The sequence below is a fragment of the Mastigoproctus giganteus genome, chromosome 3 (assembly GCF_048544385.1).
Source record: "Mastigoproctus giganteus isolate SK-2022 chromosome 3, ASM4854438v1, whole genome shotgun sequence".
Taxonomy (NCBI): domain Eukaryota; kingdom Metazoa; phylum Arthropoda; class Arachnida; order Uropygi; family Thelyphonidae; genus Mastigoproctus; species Mastigoproctus giganteus.
Window position 1 is genome coordinate 225,746,948 of NC_143577.1, and position 26,787 is coordinate 225,773,734.

Consider the following 26,787-nt stretch of genomic DNA (forward strand, 5'->3'; position numbering starts at 1 on the left):
GTGGATCGATGAAACCACCCCCCCTTCGAACAGTGCAGCAAACAATATCACCAATCTTTTTTTTTTTTCTTTTCTTTCCAATCTCGGCATCAGAACAGCTCGTATTTGAGGCACAAAACTGAGGAAACTGTTTCATAGGATTTCCTGCGTCTGCAGACGTGACGTCATTGCTGAAGAATTTCAGGAGAGTACCCAGCTGATTTTTTTTCTTTTTTCTTTTTTTTTTTTTTACATAGGAGAAAGGCAAGCCCGATAGTGGTAGGCATTTCGCATGGAACATTGAAGATTAGGATTCTGCCCAAATCACCGTGGGGCCCCCTAGTTTACTTGGAACTTGAGAAGGCAGTCGATAAGCTCGCCCCCCGTCTAAGGGGCGTCTTTTCTGTGTTAGGAAAATACAGGTGAGTATGTACAGTGGCACTGCTTCCAGGAAGATCTAGTATATAACTTCATATACAGTGGCCTTCTTGTCCCCTGAACCCGTCACTATATACTTGTCGTCCGAAGAGATGTCGCAACTGAGAACTGAAGACGATTCTTTGGACTAAAAGAAAAACAAAAGGCATTTAGAATGTCAAATAGTCAAAACCTACATCAGAATTTATTATAAAATTAAAAATTTACAATTAACAAAATAATACATTTTCCATATTGGACTCCCACAGCCGAACTACACGCGCCAAAGCATTGATACGTAAGCTAGAAAGGTCTGTGCGACTCAAAAACGTGCAGGGAGTCTCGGAACAAGTGGTTTTATTACGAGCGAGTGTATGACGTGAGCTAGAAGTGGGTGCTTGACAAGATATTTTAAATTACGTTAATTAGGTGGGTTGTTTCATTAAGCTAATTTGCATACCTTATCTTTCCAGAGGAAGACGTTCTTTTAATAACCTGCTTCTAGCAGTCCGCGTGCGCCCTAGCATTAGCGTTGACAGTGCTGTAGTCGAGTTCTGATATAGATATGAGGCACTGTTAAAAGTTTCCGTGCTAAATCTTGGGATCCTATTTCAGCAAGGACTAATGAGGAGGGGCAGACGTTGTTTACGAGTTCACTGCACGTTCGCTGAGTCACACGTGGGTTGATTCATGGGAGGCCGGCTTGCATTACCAACACGGCCACCATGAATCTCTCCCACTTCTGATATTAAAGCGTTTTAAACAAGTAACAACTTTGGCTTCTTTAACTTGCATCACAAAAGCCACAGTGTGGTAATTAAGGACCGGAATAAGACATCAGGGCTCACCTGGAAAATGCTAGCTCCGTAAGGTGTACGCCAGGCGTTAAGCAGGTTATCTTTGCCCGTGCTTACGAACCACTTGCCGCAGTAGGCAAATTTAAGGGACAAAACGCAGCTCTCGTGGAGATGGAGTTGGTACTTGTCAGGTTTGGTGCAGTGGAGGACTTCCACATTACTACTCTCCATCCTGGAAGAAAATTCCATATTGAAAAAAATAAAAAGAAGTTATATTTTTATATATTACTTATTATTCTTTATATTTATTTTTATATACCGTATTTGTCCGCTTATAAGACGCACTTCTTTTCCCCTAATAAATACCTTAAAAATTGTTCTGCGGCTTAGAAGCCGAAAGTGGCAATAAAAAGGGTAATAATTTTAATTTTCCATTGTATTAACAATAATTTTTTTCCAAAAGTTTATTCTTAAATTTACCATTCCATTCCAAAATTAGGGTGCGTCTTGTAAGCCGACAAATACGGTATTTGTATTTTGTATTATTTTTCAATTTATTATTTTTTATATTATATATGTTAATTTTTATTTTATTTTTAATATTTTATATGTTATATATTTTTATTTATTATATTATATATATAACTTTTTATATAAATTTTATATTTTTATTTTATTTATTTATTTATATATTTTTTATATTTTATATTATATTTTATTTTTTCATTTATTATTTTTTATAGTTTATATATTATATATTATTTTTATATTTTAAAATTATTTTTATAATTACTTTGAAAAAGATATATAAATTAAAAATGTTTTTTTTCAAATCAAATAACTTCTAATGTCATTAATAATTAATTTCGAAAAGAGATAAAAATTAAGCTGGTTTTAGAAGGTGTAATAAAACTATTAAATTATTTTTAAATATAACTCTTTTACACGTGATAAGTTTAAATTTAGACTTGCTGATAAGTGAGAATAAAATGTGACAATTTTTTGACTCAGTCAGTATTTAAATTTAAATGGCAACGTTTCTGCATACCTTGTTGGATTTCGTCATCAGGGCAGAATGCGAGTTTTAAAAGAATCTAATAGGGAAAAGAGATTTTTTTTTGTTAAATTTAATTTTAAGAAAATATACTTTAGATTAAGGTCGTTTTCTTTATTTATTAATTTATATATTTTTCAGATGTCAAGCATCTTCAGGAATCCAAATCAGGAATTCAGAAAATTTTTTATTCAAATATTGATAATTGCAGGTCAAAAATTTCTAAAAAAAAATGTTTCCAGACTTATAAATCTATTTCAAAATTTACGTTTCGACACTTCTTAAAATGAATCATCATCAGGTATTAACAATTGATTGATTAGCTGTGCTGCTAGACTGTTTCAGCAGCAGCAGAATGTTTCAATTGACGTTTGAACGCGCCATTAAAATCTAAACACTGAATAAATGTTTTTTTAAAGGTGGTAACTGAGGCTGAGGGACTTACCCAACGGCGAGCCATTCTCCTGTCGGACAATACCCCAGCGAGAAGATCTGGGAGGTGAAGTCGTGTTGCTGCAACTGCCGACCCTAGAAAAAGTTTTGTTACACTCAGATTAAATGCTAACAGAATCGATAATTGGCAATATAAGAAAATATCCATTGAACTGCTTGTCGATTACCACTTAAGTAAAAAAAAGGATGATTTCATGATCAGACAAGTTCTCTATTTTCGTCTGCTCCTGAAATTTTCGTCTGCTACGGAAGCCATAATCGATAAGCTGCTATAAGTTTGATAAAATTTTGGTGTACTTTATAAGAAAAGTTACACCAAACACCTAGTGATTAGGCGGGCAGAAAAACCCTTTCTACAATAGCGCCATCTGTCGACATAATTATTAGATTAACGAAGATTTTAAATATAAGAATTATCGTACAAAAGATACCTCTCTCAGATCCCAGGAACGAACTGTGTTATCCAAACCACCCGTCCATAGTTTGGTGCCATCGCTGGAAATATCAATACAACTAGCGCCATCTGTGTGACCTTGGAACTGTCTGTAAACAAAAACAACGCTTTTAACAATTGCGACTTCAAAAATATAAAATCTGTTTCACTACAATAATACACACTACAAAAATGAAATTATAATCAAGTTGGGGGCCCCGCAACGAGGACCGGGAAGAAGAATGCAAACCCCCCCTCTCCCCGACTCTGACAGCAGTTGTTCGCTTTTGTCTTTGCGGTTTTGACTGTCAAATGAAGAAAAGTAAAGCTCTTAAAATGCAGTTAGCAGAAGAAGCCCGAATATTGCTGGCTGAACCCGGGCTGTGCATTCGAAGCTGATGCCAACTGGGGCAAATAATTCTTCCTGTGAGGCTGCAATTTCATTACTTCTGCAGCAGCAGCAGAAGTCGTGTTGACGTGAATATAAGAGGTCAGCTCGGCCTTGATGCGCGGTGTCGGCTGTCAAAAGACAAAGCGGATCAGCAACAGTCGCGGGAAAGCAAGCGGGGCTCGCAGTGATAAGGAGATCCATTTAACTTTCTTATCTGCAACGGGCAGACGAATACTAATTTCTTTAACTCCTACAAGCAGAAATACAATTTCTCCTCTTCTGCAGCGCATTAGAAGTTCTACAACTGGAAAAATTGGGGCGGGTGGGTGAGTGGGTGGGGGGGTCGGTGCGGTTGGGAGGGGAGTGAGAGTTTTGAAAACACGTTGGTGGCTCCGGGTTTCGTAATTTTGTTTCGCTCTGTGGTTCCGTTCATCAGGGGAAAGGTTCGTGCACGAATTATCGGAGAACTCGTCGTTATCCACTTGAAAACAATTAAGCGGGAGAGATTAATGGAGGAGAGAGCAATAGGGGAAGAAAAGAGAGAATGATGACCGGAAGAGCTAAAGAGAGAGAAAGAAAATCGAAAAAAGAAAGGGAGAAAACAGAGAAAGAAGAAAAAAAAAAGATACAGCAAAGGAGAAATAAAAGAGGGAAGGAAAAGAACGAAAAAGAAATAAAGGACCAAGGAGTGGAAGACAAGAAAGTAAAATATAAATGTGGCATAAAGTTGAAAAGAGAAATAATTGCTAAAAAAGGGATACAGGGACCGAGGGAAAGAAAGACAGAAGAATAGAAAGAGAAGGAAGAGCAAAAATAAAAGAGATGAAGAGAAAATAAAGAAAACGAAGAAAAAAGAAATAAAAGGAAAAGAAATGAAACAAAGAGAGGAAGAGAAGAGAAGAGAAAAGAAAGAAAGAGAGGAAAGGGAAGAGAGAAAAGAGAAGAGAAAGAAAAGAAAAAAGAAAGAGAACAAAGGCAAGAGAATATAAGAGAAAAAAGAAAGAAAAGGAAGAGAAAATAAAGAAAAAGAAGAGAAAAGAATCAAAAAGAAGAAAAGAAAGGGAAGAGAAGAGAAAGAAAAAGAAGAGAAAAGAAAGAAAGAGAAGGGAAGAGAAGAAAAGGAAAAAGAAAGAGAAAAAAAAGAACGAAGGCAAGAGAAGGTAAGAGAAAAAAGAAAAGGAAGAGAAAAAATAAAAGAGGTAAAAAAATAAAGTGAAAAGAATCAAAAAGAAGAAAAGAAAGGAAAGAGAAGAGAAAGAAAAAAAAAGAGAAAAGAAAGAAAGAGAGGAAAGATAGGAGAAGAGAAGAAAAAGAAAAAAAGAAAGAGAAAGAAAGAGAACAAAGGCAAGAGAAGTTAAGAGAAAAAAAGAAAGAAAGGAAGGAAAGAGAAAAGAAACAAAAAGGAGGGGAAGAGAAGAGAAAGAAAAGAAACAAAAAGGAGGGGAAGAGAAGAGAAAGAAAAGAAAAAAGAAAGAGAACGAAGGCAAGAGAAGAGAAAAAAAAGAAAGAAAAGGAAGAGAAAAGAAACAAAAAAGAGGGGAAGGGAAGAGAAGAGAAAAAAAGTAAAAAAGAAAGAGAAAGAAGAGAAAAAAGAAAATAAAAAGAAAGGAATAGAAAGCGATTGAAAGGAAAAGCCAGAAGGAGTAAAAACCGAAAAGAGAAAGCGAAAGAGAGAAGGAATTGCTATAAAAGGAAAGAAAGAGAAAGAGAAAGAGAGAAAAGAAATGAAACAGAAAATAAAGAGAGAGAAAGAAAGAAAATAAAGCGAGAATAAGAAAGAAAGAGAAAGACGTCGAGGAGAGAAAAGGTACAAATGGGAAGGAATGAGAGAAAGAAGCACCAGGAGAGAAAGAAGAATAAAGAAAAGAGCAACGGCCGAAAGATTAAAGAAAGAGAGAGAAAGACAAGGCATATCTTCTATTTTTTTCTCTTCTTTTTTGCACAAGACAAACGAGAGCCTGTCAGAGGGGCCCTGCTTCTTCTGGCAAGATCACCGGAAGGTTATTAAGGGCCGAAAAGTCCGAACAGATCGAAATCCGATACGTTTATTCGCGCAACAAATTTTCGGACAGGAGGAAACGCTGCCCATTACCCGATACCCCCTCCCTTCCCCTCCCCCTCCCCCATCAACCCAAACAGAAAACACAGAAGGTTTTAAAAGTTGAACGTACCTGACTAGTGATTGGTTGTGCAGGTCCCAGACGGCAATGTTGCCATCACTACAGCAGCTGAAGCACACCTTGGAGTCCGGACTGATGGCGAGGGCGTAACACGCAGGGGCACTCGAGGTCAGCTCGGCCTTGATGCGCGGTGTCGGCTGTCAAAAGACAAAGCGGATCAGCAACAGTCGCGGGAAAGCAAGCGGGGCTCGCAATTAAAAGCGCTTCCGTTAAAAAGACACCACGTGGGCACCGTCCGTGGTCACGTGACCACAGACGGAGAAGAAATCGGCGTCGTAAGAAGCGGGTTACATTTAAATGCGCCACGTGACCCACACTAATTGAGACGAATCAACGGAGTCCATCTACACGCATGCGCAATCGGATATTTAAATATCTTGCCGATTCCTCATCGGGGTTTACATCGGAAGTTGTGACTCATGGCCGCCAGTGTCAACACCTGATCGTTATCGTGGGAGGTAAGCGGCAATTGACAGACGATATCTTTCTGTTCCATCGTCTGCCTTCATACCAGCTTCCCACTTCACTGATTTGGAATGCGTCACGTTCGCCCCCCAATTTCCCCCTTCCATCTCGTTCCGCCGCCCTCTAATTCTTGAAATCGGCGGCACACTGGCGGAAATATGTTCGCTGCCACGTGTTTCTGTCCGAATGAACGGCACCGTGGTAACGAGGAGTCCGTGTCGAAGTCACGTCCAAATTGTCGCTTTGTCCACCTCATTTCGTTGTTCGAAAATCCCTCAAGTGTGAAGGGTGGATTTCATGGCTGTACGGCGGGTCTACAGTTACGCAGACGACTCCACCGATGGATTGTTTGACCTCTCCGAGAGGTTCCTTCCTCTGGCTCCAACAACTCCCTTCTATTACGAAAATTTTCGTGGCAATTTATATGGTTGCCCATCTGGAAGCACTATGCGCATGCGCTGCACTGTCCAGGTAGCGCGTCCAGTATCGTCTCTACGCGGCAGACGATATTGGACGCGTTCTTAAATGGATCAATTACCGGTTTGTTAATGAGGTGTCATTTATTAAATTTATTATTTAATTAATCCGTTTAATTTTATATTAATTTAATGAATTACCAATTTTTATTTTTATTTTTATTTTTGGGAATATCGCCAGATAGTTATCGAAGAAACTTACCGCATTCTTTACAAAAATTTATAATCATGAAAAATAAGGTGTAAAAGGACCCTTACCGCTCCAAGGTCCCAGATACAGATCGTGCTGGCCTCTCCTCCAACTATTAGAGTCCTTCCGTCGGGTAGTAGTTTACATGACCTGATGTAGTTATCCCTTTGCTAGAAGGAAAGACAAGTTGAGGTAAGGCCTAGACGTGAGGATAATAAATCAAACCACACTTAATGACAAAGAAAACAAATTTTTCTAAAAGGACCTACAGGACTGTTTGCAATCTGTAGGATCTTTTAGATCCATGCCAAGACGAATCCAGGCTGATTTGAGGTGTACACAATAACGTGAGCACTCAGTGTAGTTTAAACCTCCATGGTCCTAATAATGTTCCTTGGCAGTGTATAGGTGAATGACGTATTGCAGTGGTTGCATTACTTAATTCAGTTACGTCAATGCTTTGGTTGCACTGCAACATTGATTTCCCCAGCAACCGCTAGAGTTATACAACAGTGCATATCTTGTTTGATATATGATCTGCAGAAAGGAGTACTCGGAATAAAACCCAATCAGATGAATTTAAGCCCTAGGAAATGATGATCAGACGATTCCTAGCCCTAGGATGATTCCTAAACCTTTGAAACCTAGCTCCTAGGTTTCAAAGATGATGGCTCAGATGATTCCTACCCAATGAAATGATGACAGATGATTTCTAGTGCTAGGAAATGATGATCAGATGAATCCTAGCTCTAAGATGATCCCTAACCCTAGTAAATGATGATCATATGATTCCTCGTAAATGATGATCATTTGATTCCTAGCCCTATGATGATTCCCAAACCTTTGAAATTATGTTAATATGATTCCTAACCCTAGGAAATGATGATCAGATAATTCCTAGCTCTATGAAATGATAATCAGATGACTCCTAGCTCCAGGACCATTCCGAAGCCTAGAATATGATGATCAGATGATTCGTAGCCCTAGGAAATGATGATCAGATGAATTCTAGTCTTAAGAAACTGATCATATGATTAATAGCCCCAGGATGATTCCTGAATATTTGAAATGATGATCAGATGATTGCTAGCCCTATGAAATGATGATCAGATGAATCCTGATACTAGGATGATTCCTAACTTTATGAAATGATGACAGATAATTCCTAGTCCTAGGAAATGATAATCAGATGACCCCTAGCCCTAGGATGATTCTTTAACCTTTGAAATGATGCTCAGATAATTCCTAGCACTAGAAAATGATGACTAGACGATTCCTAGATTCCTAAACCTTTGAAATGATGCTCAGATGATTCCTAGTCCTAGGAAATGATGATCAGATGAATTCTAGCTCTATGAAATGATAATCAGATGACTCCTAGCTCCGGGATCATTCCGAACCCTAGAATATGATGATCAGATGAATCCTAGCCTTAAGGAACTGATCATATGATTCCTAGCCGTAGGATGATTCCTAAACCCTTGAAATGATCGGATGATTCCTAGCCCTATGAAATGATGATCGGATGAATCGTGGCTCTAGGAATCATCCTAGGGCCAAGATTTTATGAAATGATAAAATGATGACAGATGATTCTTAGCCCTAGGAAATGATGATCAGATGATTCCTAGCCTAGGAATCAACTGATGCCTAGACGCGACAGAATCTTCTAATTCCGTTTCTAAGGAACAAAAGAGAAAATAATTCAGAAATTATACTTACAAGGCAGTCTAGCTGGGAGACGGGAGTCTTGCTTCCAGGCTGACTGATGTCCCAAACCTTGACGCACCCCTGGAAAAACATCAGGAAATCTCATAAGATTAATCACCAGCGGAATCGAATCTGATATCAATGATTTTCATCCGGATAAGAAGAAGGACGCTTACCTTTCCTCCCGTGTAGACGTACTTTGTAGGATTACTGATCGTCACGGCACACACCACCTCCCCATGAGTTAAGGTGTTAATTTGGCGCGCGTGCCTAGGAATGCCTGGTCCAATTAGAGCATCAGGAGGAAAGGGAACTGGTTGCATCTGTCCATCGGCACTCACGTGGAACGAATACGCCCTGTGCACAGAAAGAAGAAAAAACGGAAAATGCACGCACACAGGTACATGGAAATAAAAAAAAAAAAAGAAAAAAAAAAGAAAAGTCAGACATCTCATCACCCCTTCATTCGTATTCCCTGGCCACTAAAAAACCACCTTATTATCAAATTCTCGATCTACTAATTGGTATAAGACACTTGGTATAAGTCACCAGTCTGCCCCTTCGACAATACACAGATTTTCCATCTAATAAGTTTGAGATGGAACCAAATATCGGGACTCATACAGACTTCACATCCTATAAAAACCAACCGAAGAGGCAAAGAATGTTCAATCCAAAAGGAGGTCCATCTATAATCCTTCTTGTGCCACATGAAAACATAGTCCCAAAAAGAAACATTAAATTAAATAATATAGTAACTGCGAAATCTCTATGGTTCCTGATTTTTGGTCCCCCTCTCTGCAATTAAAGGAAATCCCCAGGTGGCTCCACCATGGGTTCCACTGATGCAGAGATCAATATATTTGTATCTACCAACTACATATATACCACACTTAAGCAGCCTACTTTTGTAACTGTCAAAGCCTGATGATTTAGACTTATAATATCTAATAAAGTGACAATAAAAGTACACTCACTGGCCAAAAAATTAGAAACATTTTGTAATTGGTGTCAAGAGGTTTGGTATGTAAATGTAAGTTGTCAGATGGTGTGATCACAAATTCTTTGTGTGTCGAAAGCGGCCATCTCAAAAGCATGCAATGAGTGGAAGATGGAGAATGCAGCTATAAAAGGAAGAGATGTGGAAAACAGTCGGTACTCCAAGAACGAGACCACAGGAATTTAAAGGGAATTGTGCGTCAGAATAGGTCCAGTGTAGCAAATGACAGTAAAATTCGATTTAAGTTAAAAAAGTTCCATTTCCAACGGATTGTGCGGCAGAAGTTGAAGAATCTGGGATTTGGTAGTTCGACTGGAGTGATGGAAAAAAATCCAGTTGTCTGAAGAGTCTTGATTTACCCTACTTTTTGCCCACCAATGGTAGGGTAAAAGTGTGGCGTGAACCTCATGAAGCTATGCATCCAGACCATCTCGTGTTCACCGCTCCAGCGGCTGGAGATGGTATCATGGTATGAAGTATGTTCTGTTGGTATGGACTGGATCCATTGATGCAGTTATAAGGCCGTGTTACTTCCAATAAATATTCTTCTATCGTATCGGATTGATTTCACTCTTCAATGATTCATTTTTACCCGGAGTGCGATGCGATGCATTCTTTGAAGAAGACAACTCAACTATCCACTTTGTAAAAATTGTACCTGAATAGTTCGCAGAACATTCTCAAGATTTTCAACATCAACCCTGGCTGACTAATTCTTCAGATCTGAATCCAATTAAAGATACGTCTGGGATCTATTCTGATGGAAGAATGGTCAAATCTGGAGCTCCTTAAGACTAGTGGAATCCATGGCACGAAATGTACAAGCTGCAATTCGGGCAAAAGGTAGATCTATTGAATAAATGTTTATAATTTTTTGTACAGTGAGTGTACAGGATTCTCTGTAACATCTAATAAGAAACATTGCAGATGGATTGAGCCTAAAAATTTCATCTCTAATCCTGACCAATTACTGAATTAATATCACTGGATGAGTTTTTTTTGAATATTATACACTTGCCATAGTTATGCACATTTAAAAATGAATGAAACCTGACCTACGAGGATTGTTCAATTAAAACATGTTCAGGAAAATCCAAGATCGCAGATGTGCCCGGTCCTTCCACCCCACGATCTTAAGAACCAAATAAGCCAAAATTAACTCAAAATTAGAACCTGAGCATTAAAAGTTATAAACATGTTTTAATTGGACAACCATCGTGTATGAAATATTAATTTAGAATTTTAGAACAGTGCATGTATTTGAATATGAAATTCTACACTACATATACAAAAGTTAGAGCTCAGATATAAACATGTGGCTTAAAGAGGAAGAACTTAAAACTTTCTTTGAACAAAAATCACGTATATCTTTCCTTTTGTGTTTGGCCAATCATAGTTGCGTAATGTCAGCTGGTCTGTCACATTCACACAGGTTTCTACTGCCGCGTTTCATAACTTTTAACACAGACACAGAGATACATCATACAACCAAAGTTCACAACATTCACAACATCGCCATTTTAGATGTCCTTAGTATGTACTATCACAGACACAGTTTGTAAATTCGTCCTCTATCGCTTCTGCAAAGAGATCAAACCCGGATGACGACTATCCCCTTGAAAGGATCAGGATTGAAGGAAGATCACAAAGGAAGAAGAAGAAGAAGATTCCTGGAACGCGTAGCACACTTAAGTGTTTAGAGTTCTAACGATCTGTTGCGCAGTTAAGTCCACTAATAAAACCGGTGAAATCGTTGATTTTAATATTTAAATGTTTATTTTATTACATTAAGGACAACACGTAAGATATAAGGAAGTAGTTTGGTTCACCTTATATTTCTTGACCATTACGAAGCAAAGGATATCTTCAAACACGCAGACGTTTCTACTCAATGTTGGCTTGGATAATAAGAATTGAAAATAGCCTGGCAGTCCTTTGTCTTCGCTAGAGTCTCTTTAAACCTGAGTAACAGTTTATTTTTCCATAAGAATTTTGTTTCCACCCAGGATCCATCAGGAGGTCACTTCTGCAGAAGAAAAATTAACACCGAGCATCGCCATGATATACGAGATACAGGAGAAAAGCAAGAGTTTCCATTGGACGCGCAACAGTCCACGCAGAACTCGATAAGAATCAATTTAACATCCAGCGAATCTGTTCTTCGAATAGTTTTTGTTTTGTTCAAGCGTCCGCACATTTAAACTAATTACAAACTTCATTACGAACTGCGTCACTACTTACGGCTTTCCTCCGGGTATACTGCCAAAGCCGGGTGCCCTGATGGAAGGATGCGAATCGTACCCTACCTGGAAAAGATGCAAAGAGACTGCTATACATCACACATCCTTCTCGGGGAAAAAAGCAGCACAACATAATAACAGATACAAGTACTTGAAATTGAACTGCCTTTAATCCACGCTTGAAATCATGCTTTTTAATCCATATTTAATCTAAACAATACAGTTAATTCTTATATACATAATGAAGTTAATTCGTCTTTAATCCCAATAATATCAATTCAATCTGGTTAAACCATAATTAATCTCTTCAATCCTAATTTTACTCATTTAATCCCTTAATCCCCATTTAATCCATATTTCACTCTGGAAATCATCTGTGGTATTCTGGTCTTCTTACTGTACCAAGTAAAATGGTATCCATCTCAACTGAATACCGATTTCATCAATGGGGATTCGCCAACTGGGGATATCAAACTTCTTTCCTGGATTGTTTCCCCTCAGTTCTTCTCTAGCAAGCATTACCCAACACTAAAATTCCAATTAATAGTACTAAATATAAATTGAATAAATCAAGAGATTAAATATGGATTAAAGGCAATTGATACATGTTATCAGCTCTTTTAATGCACATTTAACGTCTCATTCATTTAATTTACATTCACACCTGGTAATTCATGTTAATCTCAACTTAATCTCAATATAATCCAGTTAATCCACACTAAATCCATATTTTACTTCATAGAAATCCAAGGTAGAATCTTGTTGTGTACCACATAAAAAGAGACTAATCTCAACAGGCTTCTAATTTTATCACCTTGGAATGGCATAACCAAATCATCTAGAGTAAGTTATAATAGCTGAGAACTGGGCAATCAGTCCTTTTCTTGGATTGCTTTCCTTCAAATTTTCACTACCTAGCAGCATTCAACAATAGAATATGGATTAATAGGATTAAATTACTTGAAGATACGGATTAATAGGATTAAATAACTTCGTGAAGAGATGTATAATTTCTCTTTAACTCTCATTAACCAATATTTTAACCAATATTCAATCCCCACTAATTATTTTAATTCAGACATAAATAAATCAATCTACTTCTAAAGTAGATTGATTTCATCCCTATAACTGAATCTGTCAACCCACACTAATCCATATTTAATCTGCTTCCTAATCCTCCAATCCGTCTAATCTGTTAATTCCATAAATCCCTAATTGCTCTTTTCATTCATCATTTAATTCCCATTTAATCTCTTCAACTCTCACTAAGCCATATTTGATGTCTACAACCTCTCTTAATCCCATTTAATCTCCTCAATCGTCATTTAACACCTATTTAATCTTAATATAATCATTCCTCATTTAATACCTATCTAATCTTAATATAATCATCCCTTGTTTAATACCTATTTAATCTAATCAAACCTCTAGACAAGTATCATTTAATCTCTTTGACCCTCACTTATGCTGTATTCAACTCTACAACTCTCTTAATCCTTATTTAATCTCTTCAGTCCTCATTTATTCCCTATTTAATCTTAATATAATCATTCCTCATTTAATCTTAATATAATCATCCCTCATTTAATACCTATTGAATGCAATCAATCCTCATTTAATCTAGTTAATTATCATTACATCTTTGTGATCCTCACTTATGCCCTATTTAATCTCTACAACTCTCTTAATTCTATTTAATCTCTACAACCTCTCTTAATCCCTATTTAAACTCTCAGTCCTCATTTATTCCCTATTTAATCTTAATATAATCATTCTAATTTAATCTAATGAGTCTACATGTAATTCATAATTTAGTGGTCAGGTGCGCAGGGTGTATAAGTACACGTGCCTTGAGTGAGCAGGGTTCAAGCCCGTGACTGCTGAATATGGTGCTGTTTCTTGTATTATGTCTATCTTGTGAACTCCTCTGACCGTTTGGTTGTCCCGGAGTATAAACAGAAAATTTATTTATTCATTTAATCTTAATATAGTCATCCCTCATTTATTCCCTATTTAATCTTAATATAATCATTCTAATTTAATACTTATTTAATCTAATGAGTCCACATGTAATTCATCATTTAATCTTAAAATACCTATTTAATCTGAATATAATCATCCATCATTTAATACCTATTTAATCTTAATATTCATCATTTAATCTTAAAATACCTATTTAATCTTAATATAATCATTCCTCATTTAAAACCTATTTAATGCAATCAATCCTCATGTAATCTAGACAGTTATTATTAAATCTCTGTAATCCTCACTTACACCCTATTTAATTTCTACAACCTCTCTTAATCTCTATTTAAACTCTCAGTCATTTATTCCCTATTTAATCTTAATATAATCATTCTAATTTAATACTTATTTAATCTAATGAATCCACATGTAATCCCCATTTAATCTAGTGAATCATCATTGAACTCGATTTAATCTCTACTACCTGGCTAATTCCCCATTTAATATAGTGAATCATCATTGAACTCGATTTAATCTCTACAACCTGGCTAATTCCACTTAGTCTCTTCAACCCTTACTTATGCCCTATTTAATCTCTACAGCTCTCTTAATTCCTACAACCTCTCTTAGTTCTCTACAATCTCTCTTAATCCAGATTTAATCTGTTCAGTTCTCATTTAATCCCTGTTTAATTTCAATATAATTATTCCTAATTTAATCTAATCAACCCACATGTAATCCATATTTAATCTAGTCAATCATCATTTAAATCCCCATTTAATCTCTTTGATCCTCACTTAAGCCCTATTTAATCTAGTTAATCATAATTTAAACCCTCATCTAATCTCTTTGATCCTCACTTAAGCCCTGTTTAATCTTTACAACCTCTCTTAATTCCTATTTAATCTAATCAACCCACATTTAATCCGCATTTAATCTAATAAATCCACATTTAATCCGTATTTATGGTGTTATGTTTGTCGACTGCCAAATAAAACGAGATTGAGGACAGGCTACCAATTTGATCACGAGTTTTCTGTTCCTGGATCAGTTTCCTCTCCTTTCTCTTTGTCTCGTGTCCAACACTAAAATACTAATTAGCGTTCCATTAACCCACTAATATCGTAACCTGCGAAGATCGCAACCACTATTTATAGGTTCAGAGAAACACGCAAGAAATTAGCGTGTGTGGGTGGGTGGGTGGTTGGGGGAAGAAACAGCGGTTATGCACACCATTTCGCGGCTAGCCACGAGCTCCTTAACAAATGATGCACGTCCAGAGCCCCTAATTGGCTTTAATGAGCGTTATTTGTTCGTCGCTGTTAACGCGAGGGCCGTGAGCATCAATCTCCAATGAAAAATACGTTTTAATTATTTAAATTGACAAAAATTGAAGCCGATCGCGGTAGTACGTGAAACAAGCCGCGCACACATTAATCGGATTCATTCCTCCATTTTTTTTTCTTGACTTTGTAAATCTGACAATCAGGTAATGAACCCTGTCCCCTCGAAGTCATGACACCGTCACTGCAACTCGATATAACAAACGATCCATATAATACCACGAAGTGTTTTTCTTTATATACATCCCCTCGCTGGTACTCAAAGCTATCGACAGGAGAGGTTAAACATCCCGGATCATAAAACCGATCGCATTTCCCCTGTAAATAACGTTTCCCCGTAAAGACCGAATGCAGTCGTTTACAAGGGAAGGCAACATGTTTTATGGGTAAGTGGATGGAATATACAACCCCCCACCCCCTTTTCTCTAAATGAGTGAGGGTGCTTACCAGTGATCGGGAGTAGGAATTGAGTGCAGGAGAAATGTTGTTATGTAGAACTCCTTGGGGATAGGCCGCTGCGTTGGAGCCGAGGTCAGCTCCGAGGCCAGCGTGAGTTGCTGCCGCAGCTCCATGTAAGCTGTACGGATAAGGAGGACCTAGATAGAACGAAAAAGAAAGAAATGAATTTATTAGAGCATATTTTTAAAAAAATCGTACGATATTTACTGTTTTGTGTACCTTTCAAAGCTTTTTACCATTTATACTTTTAAGTTATGTTAGAAAAAAGGTGTTCAATAAATTTTAAGATAGACATTTGAATTTCATTAATCAAATCATTTTATTGTGAAGATTTTAAATGTTTTTAAAACTTTACAAGTATGATGGAAGTTTCAGGCTAGGACGTCATAATTTGGTTATGTTTCCATTCCTTAACCTAAATGACACGTCTGGAAGGTGGGCGGTAACGTTTTCGATAATTCCTCGAAGTCCTCACCGTGATGAGGAAGTTTGGTAAGATGCGGTCAGCAGACGTATGTTTACATAAGAATTCGCAGAAGAATTTCCTGTCTTTCTCCTAGATTTAGAGCTCACGACGTGTCAAACATGACAAAATATGATTGCTCGCAGCATGCATAATACATGTCCCAGCCATCCCAGCTGCCTCCGCTGATCCCATTTGCTGTCTTACGACTGTACCATTTGTTATCGAGATCCCTCGCGGTTCTGGATGTGTCACCATTATACAATTATTCCTCAATAAAGCTATTCAATAACGCATAAAAGTTCTCTACCATCCTTTTAAACGTAACCATTTCCCAATCGTCTGGAAACCAGCCGTCTGCATACATTCTGGTGTGCCCCACCCTGCCCGTGTATGGATATAGTGGCTTAAAGAGAGGCCCTTCATTGTCTGCTTCAAGGTGTATAATTGAGCTGTCTGCTGAAGGACAATAAAGAGATGTTACCGCATCTGACACCATCCACAAAATAGTTTTCTACATTTTTTCCCTTGAGGTTAGAAAGTTCATCTACTCTTATCATTAATAGAGTTAAGAGAAAACAGATAAAACACTTACCTAAGGGGTGTTTAGGGATAGGTTTGATACTGCTGGAACTAGGAGTTGTGGAACCGGAACTTGTAGGGGTGACAGACTTCGAAACCGGTGTAGGGGACTTGTCATTCTAAACAATATGAACAAAGATAGATTAGTTTAATCAGGAATCTAGAAGCCAATATTTTTAATGTTTGAAAATTAAGCTCCACGACTTAGTCAGTTTAAAGACCAGATGGTAGAATGAAAGAAATCTCCACAAATGACTTTGTAGATGGAAGTAATCATATAGGTGTGGATGGTCCTCCCGCCATGATACCACACATTGTGGTATGGTACTAGAAACTACCGTTCATCTGATGAGAGACCAGTTGATCCTGAAATAGGCTGTCGTAGCACTCTCATCTTTGACACAAATAACCTATTGGATTTGAAAGAAGTTCAATAAGTTCAACATGTTTAAATGACAATACCAGATGGTCTTTCAACCATCTGATAAATTCCACTGATGAGTCCACATAAATAATAACAGATTTTGGTAATATATCGACGCGTGCAATGGTTCATGCAATGATTCTTGTGGTGTTGTTTTATTGAACATCTTGAATAATTCTTAAACAACCATATGGAAATTACCTGATTGGGGAAGGCTATAAATCGACAGAGTTTAAATTACACCGGAATCCATCTAGCTAGTAAGAACCCAATGGGTCCGGCCATGGAAATACAAAAGTTTGTAAAAAAAAATGATATTTTTAGAAACGAAAATTAACTCGAGGTTATGGAGGAGAGATTACATGAGTGGATACGTAAGAAGATTCTCTTCTTACGTAGGAGATGCATATTTCAGCTCTTTGGAATGATTATATGGAAGACTTTTAGAATGAAATGATAGCAGTGTTCGAAATTAAACCGAGGAAAATGCAACATATCTAACAGGTGGAATTCTTCTGGTACAACAAGTATGTAGTTTGTAGGTAAATGGATCGCGTCTGGAATACCCCCAGGAGTCAAAATGAGATATTAAAGGAGATGCTAAATCTTCGGGAAGTGATACCGGTAAAAGAAGGGTTCTTGGGAACAGAAGACGAAGAATCAGCGCGAATAGTGATAAATAAATCGATTTAGGACAGTTTGGTCCCTTGAGAATAAGGTGGAAGTAAACCTAACAAGGTTGAGAGCACACGGGATGGAATAAATCTCGGGTCCAATCTGGTCTGAAGTCGTAATACGATTGCACAATGTCTCTGTGTTCAGAGTACGAAAAAGATGATGGGTTTGTCTCGCGAACTTCAGCGTTAGATGCCATGGATCGCATTCGGCCAAGAAATATACGCTATTTCATTTGGCTCGTTTTAAATACGCTTTCCGGCCCTTTACGACCACACAAACAAATGCAAATCGCTCGCTACGTAACACGAAAATCGCATCGATGCGAAAGAGACAAAAGAAAAAGAAAAATAATTTGGAACCCGCGTGGAAAGATCACAACCTTACAAAGACAAAACGGAAACATTGATTTCAAGTATGGAGAGTGAGAGAGAGAAGGAGAGAGATCAAGGACCGGATAAAAAAAGAGAGTGAGAGACAGAAAGAACGATTTGTGTTTCGCAGGCTGCATTACTTACCACGTGATCTTTGTGCTTGGTAGAAATGGGTGTACTACGGCTAGATGATGACCCACTTCTGCTGGGTGGCCGATCGCGTTTGATGCTCCGGTCAGTGCCATTTTCTCGAGGCGATGGCTCTCCATTAGGGGGTGACAGGGGATCCTGTCGGCGAGAAGAAAGAACAGATGACACACTGTAGATACAGAGATATACACACGAAGAAGACAGACGTCATCCACTCATCAGATCCTTATTGCGTTTTACAGTCTCTTTGTTTCTATGGAAACAGCATCTAAAGCGATGCGTGGATACAAATTTTTAGGAAAAAATCGAAAGTTGGTATTTTGACTTTCTGCGAATATGTGGGACTCAATACCACAACAATGGTTGTCCAATGGGTGGATGGTGACTGCCCATTAAAATTTACAATCACTCAAATACATTTAAAAGAAAAAAGCATTAAGATTCATCGATTTCAGTGTTCCCCTCGTGATTGACAAAAGTGGGAGGATATTTTCCTCTGCGCATGCGTGCCTGTCTGTTTGTCTGTGTCTCTAATGTCATGGGATGCTCCGAGGGAACAAATCGTTTCGGTAATGTCCCTCCTGGCCGAAATCGCACGATGGGTGTCAATGATTGATGACTTGCCTGACATGTGAAAGGGATTAAACAGCGTTCGGGGGTTTGGAGCACAATGGGCAGTTATCTTAAGCAGGATATGGCAGTAAAGGCTGTAAACGTGTTTTCAAACGTACAATGGATGTTGATAGGCAAGAATGCAGAGTCCACTCGGGCATGGCATTTGTGATGCTAATTCGTTTCAGCCTCAACAAGTCTTTGTGGTATAATCAGCTGTCTAATTTAGCCCGGGAACCTTTTAATACATCTTATACATCTTTCTCTGACCACGAACAGCTAGTAGTTTTGACGATTTTCAAAAATGGAACGCTAAATGAGATGGTATTAGTTTCTGGCATAGCTTGGTCTTAACTTCTACTGGTCTGCCAGCGATGTGAGCACACTTCGCTCCACTGTCAGACTGCTCCCGACACAAAAAAGTCGATAGATGGAGCGTAGAAACATGCCTACTGTTGTCTGGCATCCCTGTGCTCGTATGGTACCTCCCGTTTATTTAGTGGAGTAAAATTTTACTAACTTTTGGCTGCAAATGTTTATGGATGCAGCGATGTTCTCATGTTCAGAGGAAGTTTACCAAAAAGTGGGAGGAAATTTACAATGTTTACGACGCCAATCCTCCTCGCTTTCGTTGGGGACTAATTCATAGACGCTAGCTCGTAACATGATGCGTAAATTCATGTCGTGAACACGATCTCAGCAGGTTGCCAGCGTGCTGACAAAGAAGAGGTTGCCAAATTCCTGTTTCTCTCATATTACAGCTTCCAGCAGAAAATGCTCGCTATTTCGACAAGTAGAGTCGCTTCAGAGGATGTTAAATGTGGCTTAGCTTGGTACAATGAGAATAGTTTGGCAAGATAAAGGAGAGAGTCAGTAGACACCTCTTTAAACGAATCGCGAGAAAAGTACTTCGAATATAGGGCATCATCCGGCAAGGGCTTATTTGTTAACGAGTGTCTTCTTGGAAATGAATATCTAGATGGTGAATTGAGTTAATAAAGGGGTCATCGTAGTGGGAATGAGGAAGGCGGTGAAAGCAGTTTAATTAGATGGCATTTATATATTAAAAATTCAGCAGTAACTGGAGACCATCAGAGGGATGCTCAATAAGAACTGGAGACCATCAGAGAGATGCTAAATAGGAGCACATCGCTGATGGATGGGAAGAGATTTCTAAAGATCTACTGGTAGTCGGACCAGTCAGGGAAGGAACCGACCCAGATGGAGAAAGAGAGGGCTTTGGCCAATTTAACCACGACGGGACTCAGGTAGAAAGGAAGAGACATTAGCCTGTCCGTTGAGAGACATCGCCAGGTGGAAATTGGATTTGCGTGTGTGTTTTGTGGATCCCCAATTATATATGGTATAACTACTACAAATACATCAAAGGTTTCATTCTTCTTTGAAAAACACGTGTCTGAAATGAAAATTAATAAATATTAGCAACTGTAATAGTTAATACAGACAGATTATACAGCCTTAACCAAAGCTATGACAAATGGAACATTCAAGATACAGATGCTAACCTCATTGGCGATGTCGACAACCAGATCTTGATCGCTTTTCTCTCCATCACTGCCCTGCTGGGCCGGGAAGCATAGGGCAGCAAGCTCACTCCATGTGACACCCTTCCCTGACTGGATATTTGTCGGGGGAGAAAGAAAAATCAAAAAGTGGGCGTGTGTTCTTTGGTCTAAACCTACACTCAATTCTGAGAATGTGGTTTAGCTTTTGTACAAAGTTAGTTTGAAAAAAAAAAAAGAATCTTAAACCAAAGCATCAAAAGTTTGTTTTATAAGAAAAATAGAAAAAAAAGAAAAGATCTTTTAAGTAAACTGGCAAACTCTGTTTCTGACAACTGAGGAAAATTGTTTTGAAACATCTATAAAATAACTGAAAATAAAAATCAAAGAAAATTTCAACTTTACCGATTCAATAAAAATCCATTAAGACAAAGTTAAGAAAGTCTTAAGACAACGAATTATCTTGGCAACATTTTTTTCTTAAAAGAGTTTATAATTAGTGATTTCAGCTCCCTTTCTTTTGAAAACTAACTGAAAGGTAAAACTCAACCACGAAGCGAAGCGTGGAGAACTTCAATTCATCCCTGAAATTATTCAAATATCTGGTTTTAATGCTGTAGGGCATACGGGCAAACTTCCCTCCAAAGAAGTGGAATTCAGTACCACCCATCTGGGAGTTCAGAAGGTTTACGTAATTAATTGAGGAGAGATTTCAACGTCTTTAGACACTGCGGCAAACCCGCCATGGATATAGTTGTCTGATGACTGCATCCGTTAAGCGTGAAGCTGTACCTTAATCAACCCCTCACAAGTAAGATTATTAAGACATAAATATTTACGATGTATTAAGCCAACACAATGATTAACTCCCCTTGGATTTAAACTGACGCTTAAAGTCAATTGGCACTCAGACATCACAATGTACACAATTCAGAAAAAGTTTTAAAAATGGCCGCCTAAAAAAACTCGTTTCATTTAATAACTTTCTCACTCTCTACTGATTTTCATTTTAATTATGTCTTGTCTCCTCTTTCTTTTATTTTTGATATTCTTAAAGGTTCGCTTAATTCTTAATTATCGTTTCCCTTCTTGCGTTAATTCAACAGATTCGTTCATCAAGAGTCATTGTTTTTATACGTATTTTACTAAAACAAAAATTTGTATTGATTTATTTAATTAAATATACAAGAAAACAAATATTTAATCAACAGAAAATTACGACAAGAACAAATTACTAACAGAGTAGTTGTACTGTTTTAATATGATCCCCCTCCCCTACCTCCTGTACATAATTCTTTCTAAAACTATTGCTCACAGTATAACGACTTCTCAATGTTCGGATATTAAACACGTTTAATTTATTATTTTGATTCATAAACTCTTGACGCCTTGAATATTTAAATACCGTTCTAGGATAAGAGGAAATGCCGACCAAGAAACTGTTGAGTCACTCGTGATCATTCTCCCTCTCTCTGCATCTGGCTCTTTCAGTCTCTCTCTCCGGATCCCTTCTTGATCTCTTAGCCTATGTCTCTTGATCCCTTAATCTCTTTCTTCATTTCTTTTACTCTCTTTTTCTTTTAATCTATCTCATACTCTTTTAATCTTCTTCTAAATCTTCTTAATCCACTAATCTTCCTTTTATCCATCTCTTGATCTTTACGAATTCCTCTTTTAATCTCACATTCCCTCTACCGCTTAACTTTGTACATCTCTTCTCGACCTCCATAACCTTTCATGCTCTCTAAATCTGTTTCTTAAACTCATCTCCTAATCTTTAATTTCCAAACCAATTAATTCTCATCGAAACCGTTTCTTAATCTTCCCAATATTAATCCCTTTATTAATCTTTTCAGTTAACTCCTTTTTGAATATTCTCAATTAATCTGTTTTTAATCTCTCGGAATCTGTTTCATAATCTTCTATCTTAATGCTTTTCTTTCTCTCTTTCTCACTCGACCTCTTGATTGTTCTCTCTCTAATACTCTTTTTCTAATTAGCCTCTTAATCCTCTTTTAATCTGCTTGATCTCTATGAGGTTCTGATTTAATCATCCCGAACATTATCTCTGCCTCTGAACCTCCGTTTATCTCTCCTCTATCTCCTTAACTTTTCATAATTTTCCTTAAATCTGTTTTTAATCCCATCTAATGTCCTAACACCTTTCTTAATCTAATCTCCTAATTCATTTTAATCTCGCTGAAACAGTTTCGAAATTTTCCCAGTTAATTCATTTCTAACTGACTCAATTAACTCTTTCCTTAATCTTCTCAATCTGTTTTTAATCTCTCAGAATCTGTTTCATAATCTTCTATCTTAATGCTTTTCTTTCTCTCTTTCTCACTCTACTTCTTGATCTTTCTGCTTCTAAAACTCTTCTTTCTAATCAATCTCTTAATCTTCTTTTAATCTGCTTGATCTCTATGAAGTTCTGATGTAATCATCCCGAACATTATCTGTGCCTCTGAACCTCCGTTTATCTCTTCTCTATCTCTGAACCTCCGTTTATCTCTTCTCTATCTCCTTACCTTTTCATAATTTTTCTTAAATCTGTTTTTAATCCCATCTAATGTCCTAACACCTTTCTTAATCTAATCTCCTAATTCATTTTAATCTCGCTGAAACAGTTTCGAAATTTTCTCAGTTAATTCATTTCTAACTGACTCAATTAACTCCTTCCTTAATCTTCTCAATCTGTTTTTAATCTCTCAGAATCTGTTTCATAATCTTCTATCTTAATGCTTTTCTTTCTCTCTTTCTCACTCTACTTCTTGATCTTTCTGCCTCTAAAACTCTTCTTTCTAATCAATCTCTTAATCTTCTTTTAATCTGCCGCTTGATCTCTATGAGGTCCACATTTAATCGCAAACATTCTCTCCACCTCTGAACCTCCGTTTATCTCTTCTCTATCTCCTTAACTTTACACATTTCTCTCTAAATCTCATCTCCTAATTCCTTTCCTAATCTCATCTCCTAATCCATTTTAATATCGCTGAAACAGTTACTCAATCTTCTCAGTTAATTCGTTTCTGATCGACTCAATTAACTCCTTCCTTAATCTTCTCAATTAATCTGTTTTTAAATCTCTCGGAATCCCTTTCTTAATCCATTATCTTCTTCCCTCTTGATTATTTTCTCGCTCTTTTTCTTTATCTCTCTTGATCCCTTTTTTATTTTTTCTTTATCTCTCTAAATCTGTCTCTCTTAATTATTCTTGGTCTCTCCTCTTGATCTCTCCCTTTCTCAATGCCCTTCTTAATTTCTCTAAATCTCTTTTAGCAGCTCCTTCTCGAACAATGACATAACTCGGCGAGTGGCACAAAAGAGATTGTCTGGATCTCCTTCAGCATCGGGAGGGATTAATACGCATCATTTCCATTGAGTGCCAATTACTCATGACAAACTATAATTGTACACCGACAGCTCGCACAACGCTTCTAACAGCTGAAAACGCAGCGTCTTTGAAATGATCGAAGTTCGAATGAGGCTGGCAGATAATTCGTTATCAATAAGACTTCCAACAAGATAATTTTCTATTAATTTTTAAACAATATCATTTGAACACACAAAGAGAGTACATAAATTTAATTATTCTATCTAATCTGTATTTAAATATCATTTAAAACAATAAAGATAAAAATGGCTCCATCGATTTAATAAATCACTACCAATTGAGATAAACTATTCAAAATAACACACTTTTCGATGTTCAGAAACATTACGTACAAGTTGCCATACAAAAATATGCAAAATAATTCTAAAGCTAGTTAATGAGGCGACTGAATCTCCCATCTGGTGTTTGTTCTGAAAATTAAAAAGGCAATCGAATTATCAGCAGAAATAAATAGTCCCGACCTGCATTAAAATCAAGCGAAATATAAATAAAAGTAACGAATGTTTTCTTTTTATTAATTACGTGTAAAATTGAACGGAAACGAAGATATCACCACCCCAATGTCAGCCGAGTAATCAATAATCAATAAAGTGGTGTCCGTTCTGAATAATCAAAACATTCTGACATTAATTAGCGGGCCACAAGCTGTTCTACTGCGTGCAACATCGCACGAGGCATCCCATAAATCATTTCGAACATTTAACACTAATTTCTACTCGCGCTAAAAGACAATGAAAGCAGCTGCTTGTCTTGGGAACAAATAACATTTTATTTGCACCAGTTATCGTACAGAGCAGCAAAAAGAAGAAAAGAAAACCCTTCGCAAATATGGGCGTGTTTAAATCGCGCTACTTATTCGTAATCTCATTAATATCTTCTATCTGTTGACTGTTTCGGGACAGGAGAGATTTCTTTTCCTGTCAGGGCCTTCCAAAGATGCTGTCCTTGCGACTAAAAGGGAATAAAGAAGAACAATTTCTTTACATTGGCACAAAATGGAGTAACAGATTTCACAAGTGGACACCAGAAATTGTTTCCGTCAACGTTTCGATCGTAGTTGCACACCCTCTTCATCAGAGTGACTATCAGCAATAATAACTCTGATGAAGAGATTATTAATCATCTTTGAAACGTTTATCTATTATTGATAAACAATTGGTTCGTTTATAAAATTAATGAAAAGTAAATAAATGAGAATAAACATTTTGATAAGTCTGCTTATTCTTATTTATTGTTTTTATTTTTTTAAGTATACGGTGCCTCATCTTGTTCTGTTGGTTCGTTGCTTCCAACGACGGTCCAGGATCAGGGTATCAGACTTTCAGTTGGATCTCCACAAACTGGACACCACTGAGCCGGGGAGAAGCCCCTTTAGCAATAAATCAACTCTTATTCCCTCCCCCCCCCAGGCTTATTTTTTATTTGGATCAGGATGTTCTGTTCATTCTGACGTGAGTCTGTTCAGAATATCTCAAGCCCATCAAGGATCTATCGATCTATCATCAAGCTTCCATGGGTATTATCTTAAATTATAAAAACCTGTAAAAAATTTAAAAAAAAACAGAAAAAAGTAGGAAAAATATTTTCCTTTGGATAAAATGGATGAAAATAAATGCACATAATTTTCCCGACTTAGAATGACAAGAGTATAATCTGTTACGTCATCAGCGTGACGTAAAAGAGTGTGAATAATTGTGTTATTGAAAATTAAAATTATAACTTTCACAGTTGATCAAAATGATTGCAATGATTTTAAAGTGAGGATTAATAGTCAAATTTTTCTTTTCTTATAGAGCATTACTTTGCAATTAAAGTCATGTAATTAATGGAGTTTTATAGTTAACAGAGGGATTAGAAATTCAACGTGAATCTGCTTACATGGTCGTGTTTTTCCTCTTTTCTCCGTTTCTTGTCAGGATCCATGTCTGGTGAACGACTCCTGGGTTTCTCCCTTTCGTGGGGAGATATTGAATTTCGCTAAAAGACGAAACAAATCTTAAAAACTTAGAATTAGCTTTTCCATACATTAAATTGCACTGAATGAATTGAGTTATTCTTGATAAACCACTTGAAATAACGGGATGAAAAACCTCGTCAGAATTGTTAAAGTAGTTATATTTATAACTATTTTTATTTCATAAACTTCATCGCTTTGGAAAGAAAAAAACCAGGTCTGGGTATAGTCCAGGGTCGGTATTGTTAACCAATCACAGCTCCCCCTAAAATAAAAGTAAATGGAAGCATGATCTCCTATTACTACAACCATACACATGCATGGATTTCTGGTATGGATTAAGTCCCTTTATTTCTCACACAATTTTCGAGAAATGGTGGATGGGTGTGCTTTGTGGTGATCGTATCTTTCAAGACGATAATATCTGCACACATCACATCTGGAGGAGAGGGGGGTTGATGGGGGATTGCATTGATTTAACAAGGAAAGAGACGTTCCATCGCTTGTCTCATGCAATCACTGGATCTCAATCCAATTCAGACTGTTTACAGTTATCTCTGCTTGGGAAGGTATTCAACACGCAAAAGTGACATTATCTAGGGGGAAAATGAGCAAATCTCAAAATACTTCACCATTTTATACATTTTTGTTTTGAAAATGTATAAAATAGAGAAAACATTTTCGGTGCTTAGTTTTAGTAAGCAGTTCAATTATCGATATTGTTATTTGAAAGAGGAAAGAGATTAATACTGGTCGCTTTATAATTAAAGAATGGATCTCGTTTGTCCAAGCACAAAGAGAAAAATCGTGTATTATATACAATAGGGAAGGATAAGGATTTACTAAAATTTTACAATAATCCAAAGTTGGTGTTCAGAGCAACTCAATTTTTAACATATCCATAGTCCTGGTTTGTGATTGTTTTTCGATAACCTCAAGAAAATATCAGTGGGGGTTAAATATGGCGATCTTGGGGACCATCGGATAGGTATATACGAAAGCTTATTCACTTTCCAGGAAGTTTTTCAACCATATTTCTGTACGACAAGAGATAATGAGAAGAGACACCATCTTGCTTGTA

General features: G+C 37.2%; 1 protein-coding gene across 4 annotated transcripts in view; it reads right to left on the reverse strand.

Moving 5' to 3' along the window:
- Positions 1 to 211: 211 nt before the first annotated feature.
- LOC150088797 (transducin-like enhancer protein 4) overlaps positions 212 to 26,787 on the reverse strand; it is a 204,986-nt gene continuing 178,410 nt past the window's right edge. For 2 of the 4 annotated variants that reach the window (XM_090369660.1, XM_090369659.1), the window contains 14 exons: positions 25,631 to 25,729; positions 20,362 to 20,472; positions 18,218 to 18,361; positions 16,614 to 16,719; positions 15,544 to 15,692; positions 11,787 to 11,851; positions 8,722 to 8,902; positions 8,558 to 8,626; positions 6,904 to 7,005; positions 5,696 to 5,841; positions 3,132 to 3,243; positions 2,693 to 2,775; positions 1,245 to 1,425; positions 213 to 544 (listed from right to left, as the gene is read on the reverse strand). In XM_090369660.1, coding sequence (XP_090225786.1) covers positions 437 to 544; positions 1,245 to 1,425; positions 2,693 to 2,775; positions 3,132 to 3,243; positions 5,696 to 5,841; positions 6,904 to 7,005; positions 8,558 to 8,626; positions 8,722 to 8,902; positions 11,787 to 11,851; positions 15,544 to 15,692; positions 16,614 to 16,719; positions 18,218 to 18,361; positions 20,362 to 20,472; positions 25,631 to 25,729 — 1,656 coding nt within the window. In that variant the 3' untranslated portion in view covers positions 213 to 436. Of the gene's footprint in view, positions 545 to 1,244; positions 1,426 to 2,692; positions 2,776 to 3,131; positions 3,244 to 5,695; positions 5,842 to 6,903; positions 7,006 to 8,557; positions 8,627 to 8,721; positions 8,903 to 11,786; positions 11,852 to 15,543; positions 15,693 to 16,613; positions 16,720 to 18,217; positions 18,362 to 20,361; positions 20,473 to 25,630; positions 25,730 to 26,787 lie in introns of all 4 variants that reach the window. The other 2 variants (XM_090369662.1, XM_090369663.1) reach the window with 2 other exon arrangements.